Source organism: Anneissia japonica, unplaced genomic scaffold, assembly GCF_011630105.1.
Source record: "Anneissia japonica isolate Jap-2015-1 unplaced genomic scaffold, ASM1163010v1 scaffold180_len884964_cov147, whole genome shotgun sequence".
NCBI classification, from domain to species: Eukaryota; Metazoa; Echinodermata; class Crinoidea; order Comatulida; family Comatulidae; genus Anneissia; species Anneissia japonica.
In genome coordinates this window covers 193,904-213,424 of record NW_022696035.1, presented here as the reverse complement: position 1 = coordinate 213,424, position 19,521 = coordinate 193,904, and the positions used below count along the sequence as shown (strand labels likewise).

The 19,521-nt window shown below is 32.9% G+C and overlaps 1 protein-coding gene across 5 annotated transcripts in view; it reads right to left on the bottom strand.

Moving 5' to 3' along the window:
• Nucleotides 1-571: 571 nt before the first annotated feature.
• The window catches only part of LOC117101683 (kelch-like protein 8), a 68,339-nt gene continuing 49,389 nt past the window's right edge, over nucleotides 572-19,521 (bottom strand). For 4 of the 5 annotated variants that reach the window (XM_033241710.1, XM_033241714.1, XM_033241712.1 and 1 more), the window contains 8 exons: nucleotides 16,664-16,859; nucleotides 10,290-10,433; nucleotides 9,499-9,610; nucleotides 9,022-9,206; nucleotides 8,547-8,690; nucleotides 5,945-6,146; nucleotides 5,193-5,384; nucleotides 4,469-5,147 (listed from right to left, as the gene is read on the bottom strand). In XM_033241710.1, coding sequence (XP_033097601.1) covers nucleotides 5,198-5,384; nucleotides 5,945-6,146; nucleotides 8,547-8,690; nucleotides 9,022-9,206; nucleotides 9,499-9,610; nucleotides 10,290-10,433; nucleotides 16,664-16,859 — 1,170 coding nt within the window. In that variant the 3' untranslated portion in view covers nucleotides 4,469-5,147; nucleotides 5,193-5,197. Of the gene's footprint in view, nucleotides 4,156-4,468; nucleotides 5,148-5,192; nucleotides 5,385-5,944; nucleotides 6,147-8,546; nucleotides 8,691-9,021; nucleotides 9,207-9,498; nucleotides 9,611-10,289; nucleotides 10,434-16,663; nucleotides 16,860-19,521 lie in introns of those variants that run through there. The other variant, XM_033241713.1, reaches the window with a different exon arrangement.

The window sequence follows — 19,521 nt, the reverse complement described above, 5'->3', positions numbered from 1 at the left end:
CTGATACGACACTGGCTAACACGCCAATCATCCCCCCCAATGAAAAATATTTTTCTACGCCACTGTTAGTGCAAAATGAGCAAAATTTTTTTTAAAATGATTTTGGTCATTTTCAAGGGACAGTACATCTTTAACGTTGTGCAGCGAAACTCCCTAATATTTGCTATGAGCTCTTTGTATTATAGAAAGAATTCAAGACAGTTGAATAACTCATACTCAGTGCAGGCGTACTTAATTATTTGTATATGAATTAGTAGGATCTAGGAGAATTTAAACTAGAATGTTGCTTTAAAACATTGTTACTGTACTATTTACATGCCAATCTAAAAAACAACTAATCTTATAAAAATATGGCATATTGGAAACAACATTGTATTCAATAAACAAGATGCTTTTTTTTAAATTTTTTTTTTTTTAATGAAAATCTTTAATTGAACGTAGCTGAAAATACTTAATGGCTTTATCCCAACAACAAATTGTTGAAACATCGTATTTTATGTTTAAAATAAGAAATAAGAAACTAAATTTACATATTATGTAAATAAGGTTTTTTGTCAACATCATTCTTATCCACCATCAAAAGATTAAAACATGACAACCTATGACGAGTGGTCAAATGATTAAAACATAACAGCCTCTCACGAGTCATCACATAATATTTAATGTCTGTTGAAATAAAACATCCATAGCCAATTCATCATGTGAATGGTTGAAATATCACAGCTTTAATTTCTATAAATGATCCCATTACACTTCATAATGCAATTTTCTTGCGACAATGATGTACATTCGAGCAAATGTGACTTATACTATATTTGAACACAAATTGCTTAATTCCACTGCTAAAGTTTCCAATATCACCAAATAAAGTTAACAGAAAATATTAGTTGTGTCTTACAATCATAAGACATTCAATCACACTTCATAATTAAAAAATTTCATATTTACAGGCATTACACATAATATAGTTTTTAGAAACTTAAATACACAATTTAAAATGGAAATTGTACATACTTGTAAAAGGTTAAATTGAACAATGTTAATTCGAGAATTATAAAAATAAATTGCAAAATGCTTTTGTATAAACTAAGGAGAATCAATTATTTTGATTACACCATGAAGGTAAACAAAATATACACAGTAGTACCATGAGTATAAACCCATCCCAAGCGTTTGAGAAAGAAAATTATGCAACATGCTTAAAGTGGTTTAAGCCCATTCGCTAGCCTTAGAGGTTTGGAATAAAAATTGTATATTTCATTAGGCTTAGGTTCTAGGCTGGATGCTGCGAGGCCTGCTAGACCTGCTCTCTATTGTATATTTTTCCAATCCTCGAGTACAAAACCACCTCTAAAATGTCATTCCAAGTTTGTGATCAGGGGGTGGGGTTACACTCAAAGAACTAAAGATTTTGTATTTTCCTCCATAATTAAAATTTATACACATTTGAAAGACTTTAATTTGATTCTGTTGATAATTCAAATTCATATTACTTGATTATGTTTCCAACCAATAGTTTTTTTCCGAAACAACTTAACCATTCTCATAACATATAATATACCGTATTTATTCAGGAAAAAAATCCCTGCCCAGGGGCGTTTATTGTTGAGAAGGTTTTTGAAGGGGGGGGGGTTTATTCAAGGGGATTTTTTTTTAAGCGAGGCGTTTATTTGAATAAATACGGTATGTTATATTATAATATATAACATATTATAATGGTATATAATATACATTCATTTCAAAAAAAAATATACAATTGACATTTTAATACAGTAAAAAATATTGCCACAACATCAGGTTTAAAATACAATCACTTATCCTCATTTAAAATATTTGAAATGTAATGCAAATCAAGAGACAATTATGGAAGAAAATCTTGGACTTGCCAGATAACAGATTCAAGATAAAGTTGAATGTATCTTGTATGATTCAATCAATGTTTCAACTTATTCGGAATATGTTAGAAAACCTGGCAACTATTTGGAATAATTATGGAATTATCTTACTCTATTCAGTTATGTTAATCAGGTATTGCAGCAACATTTGTAAAAAAAAAAATCCTTTCTTGATAAATCCTTTGTGAACAATAGGATTTTTTTTTTTTAAATAAAGGGTTTTACTCTTTCTTCAAAGAGGGATGGAGCCATTAGTCAACCATTACACAAATAAAAAAAATAAACAATTAATAAAAACAAAATTTCACCCTCCAATTTGAGACCACATTGGTACCTGAAAATTTTGGTTGCTCTCCGACTCCAATTATAGAGGGTTAGCTTTTGATTAAGATTATTATTTGGTTTTTTGAATAAGTGTTCTCGACTTCGAGGGTGCACCGTAACTATCATTACTGTATTATCCTTTAACCTATGCTGTTATTTTTTCACTCTGTAATTTTTATCGATCCAATTCTCTTAAAAGTTTAGAAACAGGAAAGATCTATATATCGTGTCACTGCAATTTTTCATGTACAGTAAAGCACAATAAGATATTGGTGTTATTAGTGCTTTCTGTCACATTTTTAGTTCATTACCCTGACATACGATACTCCTTTGATAAAGATTAAACTATTTCAAAGAACTTCAGATTTACAAAAGTAATGCAATATGAAATAGACTAATGAAGCACCATTAAATTGTACAAAGCATTTAGCAGTATCACAGAGGTACTGACATTGTAACTCATTGTGAGGTGGTGTATATACAGCTCCACCCTAATGATACCATACAGGTACCATGCAGTACCTCCAAGTTAATGAGTTACTCTTTAAACCGCACCGCCTTGCTACGCAGTATTCTATCTTTTCATTGGTACAACTGAAGCACTGTGTCAACAATACCTCTGTGGAGGTACTAAGGCAGAGTAAAATTCATGTAACAGTATTGCAGTCATAAGGGAGTTTTCACAAGCTTAAGAAAACGATAATGAATACGGTTACGTAATGAAATTTTTAGACAATCCTTCCCGCCTATAGTAGCGTATCTGTCACAGCGTAGGCCATTCATGGCTATGTTCTCACACGGCAGCTAACGGTTAGCAGGATCCGGACTCTGCTAACCATCCGGATACCAAGAATATGATGATCGAATAACTGGCCAATAACAAACTGTAAAATTGTAAATGCGCATGTGCGATTGGTTGATGATAGAAACGCGCTCAATGTGCTAACTGATAGCGCTGATACCACTAATGGTTAGCGCTAATGGATCTGGCGTTCTCACACAGGGGCTAATGGTTAGCGCTAACGGTTAGCTCCAGATCCGGATACTAGGGCTCTCGTGAGAATCAGGCTAAAGTCTTTTGGAAGAATTAGAATCATTCAGCTTATACAGCATGTTGTCAAGAATGTTTGCGGTACGAATAATGATAATGACGTATTCGTATTGGTTATCGTTTTGTAAGGTTGCAAAATCTCCCTATTAGCAAGGTGTGGTGTGTATCAGGCAACTATTACTTTGGTTTGTATCATCTCTGCGTTGAATATTACCAACAGTTTTAACAAGCGAGTGTTAATTGTACAGGTTATCCTTTAGTCAAAAATTATTTTTTGTAATGGGCAAAGCTAATTAAATATATAAAACACTTCCTTCTTATATTTTCTAGCCTTTGTGGACATGAGATATTGTCTATAGGAACTCAATAGATGATCTTGGTTCAGTTGTGTATGTCTATAGAACCTCAATGAATCATCTGTGCTTAAGTGAGTATGTCTTTACTCAGACGTACTGGTTTAGATATGTATGTCTATAGAAACTCAATGGACCTTCTTGGTTCAGGCCTGTTAACAATCAAATCCACAGGAGTCCAACATCTAAAAGTAACTTTATGTGTATAGACAAACCTCTATCTTTCTGGATTGTTGGCAATTAAAGATATACAAATACCTCTCTGGAGTACTGGCAATTAAACATCTACAGGCCCTTCTCTCTGGTTTGTTGACAGGTACCTCTCTGAGTTTTTGGCAATTAAACCTCTCCAGATACCTCTCTGCTTTGTTGGCAATTAAACCTGTACAGGTACTTTTTTGGCTTGTTAACAATTAAACCTCTCCAGATACTTCTCTGCTTTGTTGGCAATGAGACCTCTACAAGATGACCTCTAAACAGGTATCTCTGTGGTTTGTTGGAAATCATACTTCTATAGGTACCTCTCAATGTCCTGTCAATAAAGAAAACAACAACAGTGGAGTTATGGTTTGGAAGGAGAGATGCCAGCATTTTAATCCAAAGATCCTAGGTTCAAATCCTGTGAGCCAACAGGATTTTATTTCTGAAGACTAAAAACAAACTCGATTATACAATGCATTCTTATTTTTCTAAGGGTAATCAAATACTACTACTGAAGTTGGCAGGGTGGGGGGAGGACTATATGAGACTAAACGCAACAGGATGGGAGACTGGGGATGATGAAATTTTCTGGCCGAGTCTTGTCTACTACATTATTGTTTAAGCCTGGTGTCCTAAATTGTTTAAGTCTTCAGCGAAATTCTGATTGAAGAAAAGTATAACACACTGAAAGATTTTTTTAGGGAAACAAAATTCTTGGTGATCCCTTTCCTGTTATGTTTAATCAACATATATTCATTGCCTTATCCAAGTTTTCCATCATATATGCCTATAATAATTGTTATTTTCCCTATCATAAAATAGTACCTACTTAATAATAATAATAATACTTCATTCTTAGATAGTGCAAGTAAGTAAGCTTTCATTGTGCTGTACATAAAAAACAGAATACAGGCTTCGGTATTTTGATTGTACTGTATAATAATAAAAAAAATTTAGCCACTGAAAATATATCAGTTATTGGCAGCCTTTGACTAGGACATTTAGTATTCACCACTTCATTGGGCCTATTTTGAAACAGCACCATCAATGTCTTACAACTTTTCACTGGGGGACGTCCAGCAGCCTAACATGAGCAAATTTAGTTTTTCCAAACACATATCTTCTTTTGACAACCAAAAATATGCAGGTTTTATGCGCCCCAAATTTATTTTTTTTCTTTTTTGTTATGACATTTTGTTTTCAAAGACTAGCCCAGGCATCCAGTCACAGAGCACAGATAAATGCTGGTCACATCATAGAGAGAAATGCTAGGTAGTGGTAGTTGCCAGGTTCTTGGGAATTCCATTTCAAATTTAGCAAAAATGGTGTATAAGACCAACTTTATAATTGCTTCACTTCAAAAACCTGATTATCTATGAGTATTTGCGAGTAAATATCAATACTGAAGCAATGAAGCAGAAAGCGTCAGTTCTGTCACTTGATTGGTTGAAACTCACCCCGCTGCTCTTTGTAGCATCTTTCAGTAACTGTATACTACATGCACATGTTACTACACCAGCACCTGCCCGACATATTGCTATGTTGTGCAATATCGTCCAACTGAAAGCATATAAATATGGTCATGATATATCTATATATGGTTATGGTTCACCTATATATGTTAATCATTTATCAAAATATCATCATAAATTATTTAAATATGGTAACTTTGCATCTTTATAAGGCTATAATGCATCTACATGATCATGTACCTGTGATCATGATGCACTTGTGACCGACTCTGGCAAAAACCAGGCGTTTGTCATGCAATGGTCATGCATCTATATTGTCACACTGGTGGAGGTGGGAACTCTTGTCAAAGATCTTCGACCTCTCTTTGGGGATATTTGACCTCCTGTTGGCAAACTTGGACTCCTTATTTGTAAACCTCAGGTAGAGCCACTGCTCACAGTGTTATCAGAATAAGGATGACTTCTAATAGACATGAAAATCACACCAATTTTTTTTAAACATTGCTCAATTAGTTGGACGTTATACCACACCAAGACCAGGTTGCATCTATATATGGTCATGATGCATCTAAATATGGTCATGTACCTTTATATGGTCATAATGCATCAACATAATCAACAAATGCTAGCAAAGTACTGGTATTGTACCTGTCTGTATCTGGATCATAGCACTCAACAGAACTTAAATAGGCTGATCCGTTGTGACCGCCAACTGCGAATATTTTTCCACACATGGTCGTGACTCCAACACCACCACGACACACGTTCATTGGTTTTATGAATTTCCATTTGTCATTTGCAACGTCATATTTTTCAACAGTATTCAATGGTGAACTGTCATCAAATCCACCTATAAGAAAAAAAAACCAGAATAATTCTTAGTTCTAAAACGTTACTTAGCAATTATTATGACTTATTTGTAAGTTATTACTGCAGTTTAAGTTTCTTTTCATGTTCTGTACTTCTAAAGAATACGGTCATATGCAAACCCCTAAGGAGTACAGAAGTTCTGTTGTCTATCATTTTAAATGTCCAGGCTGCAATAGTGATTATATTGGTAAGACAGATAGGTGCTTAATAACTAGACTTAAAGAACATTCTTCACGATCTGATAGTGTCTTGCTAATATGGATAATTTTTTCATTCCTGATGATGACATAATTAATGTCGAAATATTGAATCCCAACACGATGGCGTGTATTTCAATACTTGGAGTATGTATTATACTTTCTTATCTAAAGAATACAGTCAACCAAAAAAAAACCTTACAAAAACTTTGAAATGCTTTATCAAAAACTAACCACAGATCTTTTAAATAACAGATCTAAAAAAACAAATAGCTTTCAATGATTAACAGTCAATTTGCTGCCAAAAATTAAAATATACCTTATGATATTCACCTCTTTTTAATCAAGTTAATATTTCAGTTAAAAGCCTTCAATAAATGAGAACATATTTTCTAATAACAAAGACATAATTATGTCCTTTACATAAAACCCTTCTATCCGTAACATACTGGAAGTTACTGTATCTTATTTTATAAGGTAGTATGAAACATGACTCCGAATAAAGTGATATTCTCCTCTTCGTCATCTTCGTTCTTCATCTCAAAATCTTTTGACTGTTCCGTCTCATAAAGGCAAATCAAAGACTTATGGTCAACGTGCTTTTTCTTTTCAAGCCCCCTTTATATTTAATTCCTTGCTGCTTTTTGTTCGCGATTCGTCTGATTTGCTTTCTTTAAAAAAAAATCTTAAAACTTACCTATTACTAGAACGTTAACTTACAAGCTAACTATATAACTATTTGTTATTATTATTATTATTATTATTATTATTATTATTATTATTATTATTATTATTATTATTATATACAAGCCATTTTTGATTCAATATTTCAAACTTCATTAGTTTTCATACCTGAGGATGAACTAATAAATTTTGAAATATTGAATTAAAAATGGCTTATATCACATTTGTTTGTTTTATACTATCTTATGTCAAACTTATCAGTAAACCCCATTGTTATTTTATAACTTCTTCACAGATAATATATCTCTGATTATATTCAAATACAAAAAAAAAAGAAAATAAATAAATATTTATACATCATTTCCGGTCTCAATACATTTTGCAAATAAAGAATGGTAATTGTAATGTCAAAATGATATGAAGGAGAAACCCAATGGTCTGTACGTGCAAGACCCCTTACCTTTTATTCTGAAATTTGCATTTAGGATGGTAATGCTGATGACAGATGTGAACACTCTCACATTGCAGACCAACACATCCAACTTCATTTTTACTTTACAAGATGGAGCACATATTTTACTTATATAAAGAATTATGGTGAATATCATAAAATAGTAGGTGGCTTGGGCTCACAATGTAATCAATTCAACCGACTAAAAATATGATCAGCTGCTGATATCTAGGTTACTTCCTGGATACAGTACGCAAAAAGGTTTCTATGGTGATGAAATTGAAGCCTTTATTTGATAATTATGTACGGAAGATAAGTTTGTAAATGACAATTATTGATTGTTCCAACAAAATTAAAAGTCAGGTTTAAAGATGTCATTTAAGCTAAAAATACTGAAAAATTCAATTCCCTATTGAATTGCCTAATTTTTATATTTAAGAAAGTTAATGACTTTTGAATAAGAAAAAAAAAATTCCCAGTCAATTAAAAGACAGTTTACCTTTTCTGTACTATTTAGTATAGACTCATTAATTGTCTGGTAATCAATTAAAAAATTTTCGTAATAAAATGTCTGTAAATCTATGAAAAAGTTTTTCATTTTCCTCATGTTGATGCTTTGGTCACTCTTGCAGGACATTACTCCTTTTCTTTTTATACTTTTTTTCTTATTATTTACCTTGTTTGGAGGTTTCGAAGAATAAATGAATCAATTAACAGTTTTGCTTTGATAGAATCAGTATTTGTTTAAGAGATGTCTATTATCCAGCATTTCCTTAATTAAACAATCAAACTTTAATAGTTTTGCATTTACTTTTAAATAAGAGTCTGAAATTTTCGACAGCTTTAAGATCATATCTGTTACACCATGTTGACTTAAGTACATACTTAAGTTTCCATGTATCTGTTATCACTTCAAAATTAATTAATTAATGGATAGACTTATTTTGGTGATTATTTCAATATGAACTAGCCAACAATACATCTCATTTTGTGTCGAGACTTCACATTTCCATTCCAAATCAAAGGTGCAATTTCCACTCTTTCTTACCTATTGCGTATAAACTCCTGTTGAGGACCGTGAGTCCGCCTCCCGCTCGTCTTGTATGCATTGGCGCTATCTCACACCATTTGTTTAGGTGAGGGTTATAACGTTCACAGGTGTTCAAAGTTGCTTGGCCATCATTACCGCCGACTGCAAAGATGGCAGAAAAAACAGTTAAATTAATACACAGGTGGGAAAATGCATTAAAAAAAAGAATAACAAAATTGCAGTTAAAATAACACTAGAAGATGAATCAAACATAGATTATCAACTCCATATTAAACACAAATATTATACTTAAAGAAAAACATTTTCATTAAGCATGTGTCATAATTGGTGTTCACTACACATAATTCGAAACAAAGGATTTTTATTTTTTAATGTGTTTTTAACAACCTGATTACAGACAAGACGCGTTATTGTTATTGCTATCTTCTCAATTTATCACTGCCGTCATATAAATATCACATTATATACTTACTTGCATAAATACATCCATTAAATGTGCACACTCCGACACCACCTCGGGGTGTGTTCATGGAGGCAGCCTTCTCCCAAGTGTTTGTGGAGATGTCGTAGCGTTCTACTTCCGAGAAACACACTTCATCATCCAGGCCCCCAATAGCGTATAGTGGACCACCAAGACTAGCAACAGCTAAACCACGTCTGTGTGCAAAAAAACAAAAAAATTAATCAAGAAAATTAAATTCATAAGTAAAAAACTGTTTTACGTTTTTCAGATGAACAATAATATAAATCGTAGTACACGACATAAGATGTTCTTAGAAGCACTGAGGTGTTGAGAGTATCAAAATATCAGAAGAATGAGGAGAAGGAGGATTTTTTACTCATGTTTCTATTGGTTTAAATTAATACAGTATGCAGGGGCGCATCCAGATTTATCCGACCATGAAGCTTAGAATATTCTGAATCTGGCCTGGTAGTTTAAGGCACAAACCTTTTATTGTTCATTGGTGCGACCAGAACCCAAGTATTCTTTTTTGGATCAAACACTTCCATTGAGTTCAGATGTTCTCTACCATCATGGCCACCAACTGCATAAACTTTACCTGAAAAATGTAAATAAACAGTTTAAGTATACATATATTAACAACATGATGAACAACAAGAAATATTGTATGTATTCTGGTAGCCCATAGAGGGCGCTACAGAAATTGAATCCATCAAGGCCACCAACAGCATAAACATTACCTGACAAGTGTATATAAAAAAGTTTAAATATACAGTGTTAAGTACATGTTTAAACAACAAGAAACTATTGTATTATTCTGATAGCCCATAGAGGGTGCTATACAAATTTAATAATGCCACAATAAGCAAACATCAATAATACAATAGCAACATTGTAATATAAACTATTTATTGATTTCTAATTAGGTATGGCTATCAATATCAATCTTTCTATGAGAATATGTTCTGTTGATTTAGCAATACTTTTAGATTAATAAAATAAACTTTACATTTTTCTTTATACGATATTGTAGAGGGTGTCGCTGCCAAGCTCATCATACTAAAAGTTAATCTGATATTGTGACGCCCTCTTAGAGATGAAAATATGATGCTTTTTACTAAGTCTCGGTGTGAGGCATAAACTATTGTTATGGTTTCAGTCGTGAGAGAAATCCTGTGCTCTCAAAGGATTTGAACCCATAACCCATGGGATGGGAAGGCAAGCATCTTAACTATCCACTAATGTTAACGATTTAAGATTATTCTTGTTTTTCTTACCGTTTATAGACGTAACCCCAACATGCCTGCGTTTCCAATTCATCTCCTTCACCTGTGACCACGTGTCGTTCCTGTAATCGTAGCATTCCATACTTCGAAAGGGATCACCGGTAGCACCTCGTCCGCCAACAACAAAAATAACACCTGCAAAACACAAATTAAAACATTTAAAAACAGAACCCATAATATTGCGGTATTGTAAATTACTTATACATCATAGATATTAATTAAAGTGAGTGGTGAGGTAGTTCCCGGTAGTTCCTACTACTTCCATATGCATGCCAAATTTATGTGTACGCATTGAAATGGCTGTAGCTGGACGGTTTGCTGTTTATTACTGAGGTATAGTAAAACAAATGAAACATGGTTTTATTTCGGCAGAGGTAAATTCTACTTCATTTGTTCTGAACTATTGCGACCGGCTTCCTCCACTTCACGTCAAAGGAATGGAACTATGACCCTAGTAAAAGAAGCTAAAGGCAATGAACTATAGAATTGTAGGCTTGTATGCAGTAAAGAAAAAATGCTGTCTGTCCGACCCTCATTTTTCAAATGTCACTGTGTATGGGCATCTTAACAATTTTTGGCCTTATCAACTGAATCTATTAATATTATCCTGGTGTGCAACCAGGACAACTCCCTGATGCAACTTAATTTCAAACCATTCTCTACACATCTACACAGGTTTACTTGAGGACTGCTTTAATGAAAATCACCAGTAGAAAGACGATCCAGACATTCCCGCCACTCTACCACAAGAATGATTGGACACTTTATTAAATTTGGTTGATTCATAATTACTGCGTTGTTTATATGTCCAGTAACTTGAATAATCATCCAATTCGGGAATGTCAAGATGCCAGCCACGTTGGCTATGTGAACGAATAAAAGGAATGCCTGGGGCTATTAGCACATTTCGCTTGAGCCATTCTATGGAAGCCAGTATCATTTACTTGGAGGATGCTTGGAGTAATTAGCGAAATCTCAGACTACACACACCCTGAGGATATTGGGTGTAAAAGTAACCGGACATCACTGAAATACTTTGCACATTTCGTAAGTTCAATCAAGGAGGTATAAAATATTTTTATACCTCCTTGGTTCGATGAATATCACAATGGTCATTAGCAATTGCAGATGACAGTGACATTGTCCCATGGATCTATACCAAAGTACAAAGCCTCAGTATCGTGTGCTTTGAATCTAATAATCTATTTACTATGGGATCTCAAGTAAAAACTATGTTTAACATTTACATTTGTGGTTCAACATCTTACAAAAGACTAACAAGTCCATTGCTGCAAGGTTTTGGTGACAGATGCTTATGGGAGATCTAAAAATTTGCCTTCTGTTTCTACTAAATTGAAAACACTCCCACCCATGTGTTCTTGTGCTAAGATTTATTGCTCAATACTATTAAAAACTACTGAAGTAATAAAACAAGCTGTTTGTAGAGAAAATATAACAAAACCCTTAAAAATGAAAAATTCTAATTTAAAAGAATCAAAATTAAACAGATCAAAATAATTCAGTCTTATACTCATTTTCAAGTATTTTATTCTAAAAACCCTTTAACAGTGAGAGCAAAAGTATCCAGAAAAGTTAATATTTATAGTCTGTCCAAGTGGTAGTGATTGTTTAAAAATGAAATTTTCAGTTGGGTTGTTTGCTGTTGCATTGATATTCAAAGTAAAATACATGATTGACATAATACAATTATTTACTAAAAAAATGAAAAAGAAAATTTGTAAAAAAAAAAATATTAGTTTTCAGTACCATAAAAGACAAGCCGGTGAGGGTGATTAAACTTATTATTTTTTTATTAGGTCTTACGTACATGGCATACTGTCTTCTACATTCAAGTATAAATCTTAATAAAACTCATAAAAATAAAGATGTTTATTTCCTGCATTATAATCGAAAAGCTAAAAATTTGAACTCGTGACAGATTCCCTTGTTTGTATTACTCTTAATTTCTTTCTTAGTGAAATGTAATAATCGAATATACATCATTCATCTTTTAAATTCTGTAAATGCCTTGATGTATTTACTTAAACAAGGCAAGTACTGTAGTTATTCAAGAGCGACACTTAACAAATTTTTGAAAATTGAAACATTGGTAGCACTTCATTTATTTACTAAGTCAGTCTATGCTGGCTTCATCAGGTGTACATTACTGGCGAAAAAACTTGTGTAATAGACCGAATTAGTCACCAAACCAAAGCCGTTATATATAGTGGGTATAACATCAAGACAAAACGCTAGGTGGCAGTTTTTTTTACACAATAATAAGCCTCCGCTCGAGTTGACAGTCACAATATTATATTAACTCGTTAGATTTGAAATAGAGTGAAAGAAACAATTGCATAGCTATGTCGGGTGAACATGGGCCTAGCCCTAGACTAGAGTCATACAAACAACGTTCTTCTGACTCATTGGCCATCGTAGTTAAAAGAAACATCTTATACAATTCAGCAAATTTTAAAGTTTATCCAATGGTTTAAATATTTCATACAGAAATTACAACAAAATGACTTATTGACAGTATACAAGCTGAATATGTATCTCTCAATCAATAGCAATCACCTAGAAGGCCTCTCAAAATTCTTTATATTTTTAGTCTGAATGTAAATTTAAATCAAATCAACCTTTTATCTCATGAATCTATGAATCATTCAAAATGTATACATTGTTCATAAATAATATCTTAGTACGCTAACTTCATTACATTTTAGACGATTTAATAGATACCACTTTCGATGCTTTGCATAAGACTTTACGATGTAAACAACTTTTGATACACACTCGGCCAAATCTTGATGACGTCATCACTTTTGGTGACGAATTTGGTCTACTAAATAAATAGTCTATAATAGTTATAAAGTGCTACCAGTGTTTTTATTTTCATACATCTACCAGACCATACTGAAAATAGTGTTCCATTTTCTCTTTGACCAGACTAACATGGGTCCATCTACTATTATACTGTTATAAAAAATGTTTGGAATTGTGTTTATCATGTTACTATAATCTTGTTGAAATGTGTTGTATGCTGGCCTTAATTACTTGCAAGCTAGTATAGCATGTGAGAAATCAGTTGTAAAGTGTCCCGATGATTATGAAGGCACATTATATTCCACAACTCTTATTGAAATTTGAAAATAGAATACGGTACAGTAAGTATGTTTCTAATTATTTTAGTGCATTGCTTATTCGAGAAGGATGTTTATTTAATAATCTAAACTGTTCTTATTCTTGTACAGTATGTCATGAATTTCAATTTTGTGTAACCATTTGCAGAATAAATGTAAAGACAAAAGAATTGTCTTCTAGTCTTCCAATAAAACATAGAGGATTTCTTGTGATGGAAATAAATATAGATAGCGTTCTCTAAGCAAATGAACTACAATCTAACCTTGATGTGCTTTCAACTTCATAATATAGCATTTTATTTCTAGCATGTTTTATATCTTTTATTTGAAAAATGTAAGCCTATATTATGATAAATCCACTTTCTTGTGATGGAAATAAATATCAGTAATACACATACAAATGGACTCAAGTAACCTTGATGCGTTTTTCATTAGCATAATTCCAATTATTGCTTTAAAATTTATACCTCTATAAATCCAGCCTATAAAAAATACTACACTTTCTTACGATGAAAACAATTTAAACAGCGCCCCCTATATAAATGAACTGAAGTAAACTTTGAAATATGTACTTTAGCATATACAATGAAGCATGAAGAAAAATATTTTACTGACAAGTGCAGCGTAAGGTTAAAAAAAAAAAACATGTGTTACACAGCAAAAAAACCATTAATCAATTGTGATTGATATTCTTCTGTACAAAGCAGGTGTTTTTAACCATTTTTGTTCTATGTGGTGTTTAGAACTAAAAACCATCGTGAAATCTATTGACTAGTCCCTCAATATCAAAAGAAAGTCTTGTCTGCGTACAAATTAAATGAGGAAACTAGCGACAGCACTTTATTTCAAGTAGGCATTACGTAGTTTCCTGTTGAATTATTTTACCATTATGGTTCCCTAATTTTTGTCTGAGAATTGAATCTCCTTTTATAGTATGAAAACATGCTCTTTTATGTTTGGGGAGGGTTGAGGTAGCTAATCATATAGTTAATTAACAACATAAAGCTGACAAATTAGCAAAGTCCTTTACAGTGTAATGAATGTTGGGATGTCTGTGGAGTTGAATCATCATTTATTAAAGGAAAACAACGGGCAAACAACCATGGGAATGGGTGCTGTTTTATGTCGAATGTGCCTAAGTTGAAAAATTGTCAAAGTTGAAATTATTTTCATGTCACTTCATCTTCCCTATATTTACCATGGTTAATATTTGCTCTAACTCTATTAAATTTAAGTCAAATAAAAACAAAAGTCGAACATATTTTACATGTGAAATTGATTTGTTTTCCATTAATTGTTAGTCCGTAAGTTGAAATTAAAATCTTGACGTAAACTTCCATCATTTTAAGCTGTCAAGTGACAACAAGTGACTCAACCATTTGGCAATGCAGAAATTCAAGCGCTAAGTAAGCCCGACAAGTGACTCGTGTTTACATTGCATAGCGCTACTTTGTGCAGTTAATTTTACATGCGACTCAAATCACATTCCTCACTATTGTTCAGACGTGGTAAAGTCGACAAGCGACTAATGTTTAAGCACTGTTTCAGGTTGTGTTAGTTCTTTTCTAAATACAGTAAATTAAATTGTATTGTAAAATACGTTCAGTAATTGTAAAATAAATGTTTTATGGAATTTAGGTATAGGGAATAACCCGTCATATAAAACAAATATGCTAGTTTTATCTACATCCCGATCTTCCTTGCATACAAACTATCTGCAGAGCATCGCCTGCTCTCCTCACGGTGCAGCGAGAAGCAAGCACATGCATGAGTAGTTTTATCGTATTTTAAAATTTATTTAAAAGAATTTATCGTATTTAAAACGTGTTCGCTTGATGGCCATGCAAAAATCAGTTATTAAATTTTAGTTTAACAATATAAATATGATTAAGCTTTAATTTAAGTATTGACTGATTCCTCTTTATACTGTATTCAAAAGATTGGCATGAAAAGCAGTTAACAAAACATTTAAATATACTGTAATAATTGAGGAATAATGTAATGCATTGCTACTCTGAAGAATACTGCTTTCAAGGTAAGTTTAGGTAGCCTAGGTTTTACAGTACTTCTACAGTACTAGGCCAAATGTGCAGTCAACATTGTGCGTGTACCATCAGTGCGTGCTAATTTGTTCCGGTCTCTGTAAGGCCTAACTCAAAGTCAAGTTGCTATTGTGATATAACTCGAATAAAATTTGACTTTGCTTTAGTCAAATTTAATCTAAGTCGGACTATAATTCAGTGACACTTTAGATTCGACTTAAGCTAGTTTCAATGTAGTGGTGAGAAATTATGATAGTAAAAACCAATTGCCTGGCCTCCTGCAATCTTGCTCTCAATAATATCTTAGAACCAACTATGTATTCTGTGATAAATGAGAAGTCATTATAAAATTTGCAGGAGAATGGGAAGGTCTTGGGCCTATATTCTCCTAGACTATCCATAGCTTATATTTAGTAACCTATGGGCCTAGTTTAATCTTTCCAGCCCAGGGGAGATGGGTTAAGTAGCCTCTGTTGGGGGTGGAAAATTCAGGGCCACATTTGCCCAATAGTTTCCATGTGGTACTTCATGGTTCAATTATTGTTTGATTTAAAACTAAACTCCTAAATTGCTTAAAAGCAATTATCCTTATGAAGCTTTAATTTACATAGCCTCCTCAGAAATGTTTAAAATTCTTGTAACTTGCTTTGTCAAATCACAAGTGCTATAAACCTCAACAAATTTTAAATAAAGTAGTTAAAAAAAACAAAACTGTATCATAATAGGGTGAACTAATGTGTTGATATCTGCTGGATACTATTGAGCAGAAAATTGAGGAGATAATAATAAATGTTAAAAAAATTGATAAAAAAGAAAATTAAAAAAAAATTACAATTAATAATTTTGTATTTGTGCTCATTCTTATCAGAAATCGGAAAATTGGGCTAGGCCCCAGGGCCTGGGGGCCAGTGGCTGTAGCAGTTCAGTGCCACCAGTCTTACGGATACACTGTCCTTCCCGCCTACCATAGCTCTTAATATGAGGGTTATTCAGGAAGCCAATTAAAACCAAACGCTGGCCTGGTTTGAACCGGTGCCTTTAGCACAAGAAGCAGGAACATTACCTCTCAGCCAACCGCACAGTGGTAGAATATTTAGAATAAATATTACTTTAAAAAATGTTTCTGTAACAAATATAATAAAAATAATATTAATAAATAACACACAACGTTATGAGCTACCTGCACAGCTTTTTCTTGGTCTAACACGATCGCTTGTTATCGACTTGGGTGAGAACTTAGAGACTACTTTGTTTACTGCCAGATAATAATTCTTTGCTTCGTCAACGAGATCCCGACAGGCATGGTTCCGTCGAAACAACTCTTCGTTTTCTACCTCTTCCATCAGGAACTCTGGACTTAACATTGGAAGTCTGACCTAGTTATGAAAAAACAATGAGAATTTTAAATCAACTTGATACAAACACTATTTTATTAAATGAATATATTTATGTTATATATGTTGTTTATTCCATATTTTTCAATACTTTGCAGCTACGACTACCACAAGAGACACCGGCAAGATAGGGGTGGTGCCAGGATTTGCTCTACGAATGGGCCAAGGTCCCCGATGAGTGGGCTGATGTCCCCGACAAGAGTGAAGTTGGCGTGTTGCTCAAAATGTTTCAAAAGTGGTCCAGGGGGTGAAGCCCCAAAATTTGACAATTTAGGGGTTTTAAAGGCTTATTTAATGATTTTATAAATAGAGTCTACTAATATGGACCCCTGGCCCTCACTAGCGCCACCTACAGTAGCAACACATGAAGAAAGCAAAAGGAAAAAAAAAGGAAGATCTAAGTACATATGGATCAAAAAAATAAACAAAGATCTCAAACCAATCAACAATCAATACTTTGAAAAATAACGAATGCAAAAGATGTCTTGACTAAATAATAATAACTAATTTGCGATTTGTATAGCACCTTTCGTTGAAACCAACCTCGAGGCGCTTGACAACAATTACAATCAAATATAGTATTTAAACTTTCGTACAAAAAAAAAAAAAAAAAAAAATTGAAACCATGAACCTAAACTCACAGAACACATGAAAACCTTTACCAAACCAAAACCAACATCGCACTGTTCATCAGCAATTTAATACACGAAGATGGAAGGCCAAAAGAAGATGTGTACCGGTTCATCTAAATCAACACCCAATCATAGGAAAGATAGCTCAGTATGTTTTCATTATTAACAAACAAAGAGCACGAATATGGACACTTCCAAATAAAAGTTAATACACAGAGACTGCTATGTTAAAATAATTATAAAACAGAAGCTTTGTTCTTAAATGTATAGCACTAAAATAATCATACATAATTCTGCTCAATTGATTATTGGATGATTGTAAGAAAATATGGACATATGGTTTTGAAATGTGCTGGCTAACATATCATGGCTATTTGTAATATTACCGTACATTTGATAAAATGTTAACTACGGTAACAGGAGACTACAGACAAAGGATAGTCACGGATGCTGACTTCTGAAGGTTACGCTAAGAAAAATACATAATTATAATTTAATAGTAGAACAAATGATAATAGGTATTTATTCTGGAGAATAAGATTAGGCTTATATAGAAAATTACGATTGAAAAACTAGTTTTGTACGTGCAACACATACAAATCTTGTATTTTAAAATCATGTCTTATTTGTAGATCATCCGTAATACGCAAATTTACTACTGAAATGAAGCTATACTACTGTTAGTATGAATACAATTTTAAATGCGAGAAATATTTAGATTTTAATGAACAAAGGAAGCCCATTACACCCGACAAAAATCATCCAATCCAAAAATCAGAAACTCCGAGTCTTCTTATATGTGGAACGCCTTATATGCGAGAATATAAAATGGTATGTATTCTAAATATTTTCTGTGATCTATGTTGTATAATTTTGAGTGCTTTTATTGTTTTAACCAGAAGCAAATTCAGAGGGGAGGTGCCCCTTTGATTCCCTCTAAATGTCTGCTAAAAAAAAAAGTAGGGGAAAAGAAAAATTTAATTTTAAGATTGTGTGTGCCATTTCCGGTCATCTTGCGGTATATTTCAAATTCATCAATACTTAAGGTCTAGACTACCAGATTTTTTTTTTGACAAAAACTGTTGTATGCCCAAATATAGTCATGATGTGCCTATATATGGTCATGATATGCCCAAATATAGTCATGATGTGCCTATATATGGTCAGGATGTGCCTATATATGGTCATGATGTGCCTATACAGTATATTGTCATAATGTGCCTATATATAGTCATGATGTGCCTATATATGGTCATGTGCCTATATATGGTCATGATATGATGTCATCATGACCATATTTATGCTTGTGATTTGTTTTTTTCCAAAACAACTAACAGACTGGACAAACTATGACACTGGTTTCAGTGTAGGCCTACCCTAGTTCTTTATGTCTATAATTTATTCATGATCATTAAATTCTACTCTGCTCTGAAGATGGTTCACAAAGACATCTCTGCCAAATTAAATATTAATTCTTCTAAAAGGCCACTGAGCAAAACGATAAGACTTGGACAAAGGACGGGAATTCAAGACTAAATTAATGAATAATATTATTACTACTACTACTTTGAAATTCAGTATTTATAAGGCACCCAGAATGAGCAGAATAATATAAGGAGCATGCATAGAATGTTAAGACCCAACTAAAAAGGTTAAAAGAAAAAATAAAAAAAAATAATAATTTTGTTGTTCTTCAGTGTACTAAAACATAACATTAATGGGTATTACAATTATTATTGTCACTATCCAAATATGTAAAGCATTATTAGTTGTTTTAATCTATAACAGTTTTAAAAACACTAATCTAATTAAAATTAAGTTTAATAACAATAGTATTACTATAAGGCTATGTTCACACACACGGCGTAAGACTGGCGTAGCTTACGCCAGGCGTAAGCTAATTCACGAATTAAAATTCCAAAGTGTTCACACAAACGGCGTTCGCTATATTAACGCTGGCGTTAAACTAGTAGTAATATAGGCCTATGGGGGAATAGTTTTAAGTTTTAAAT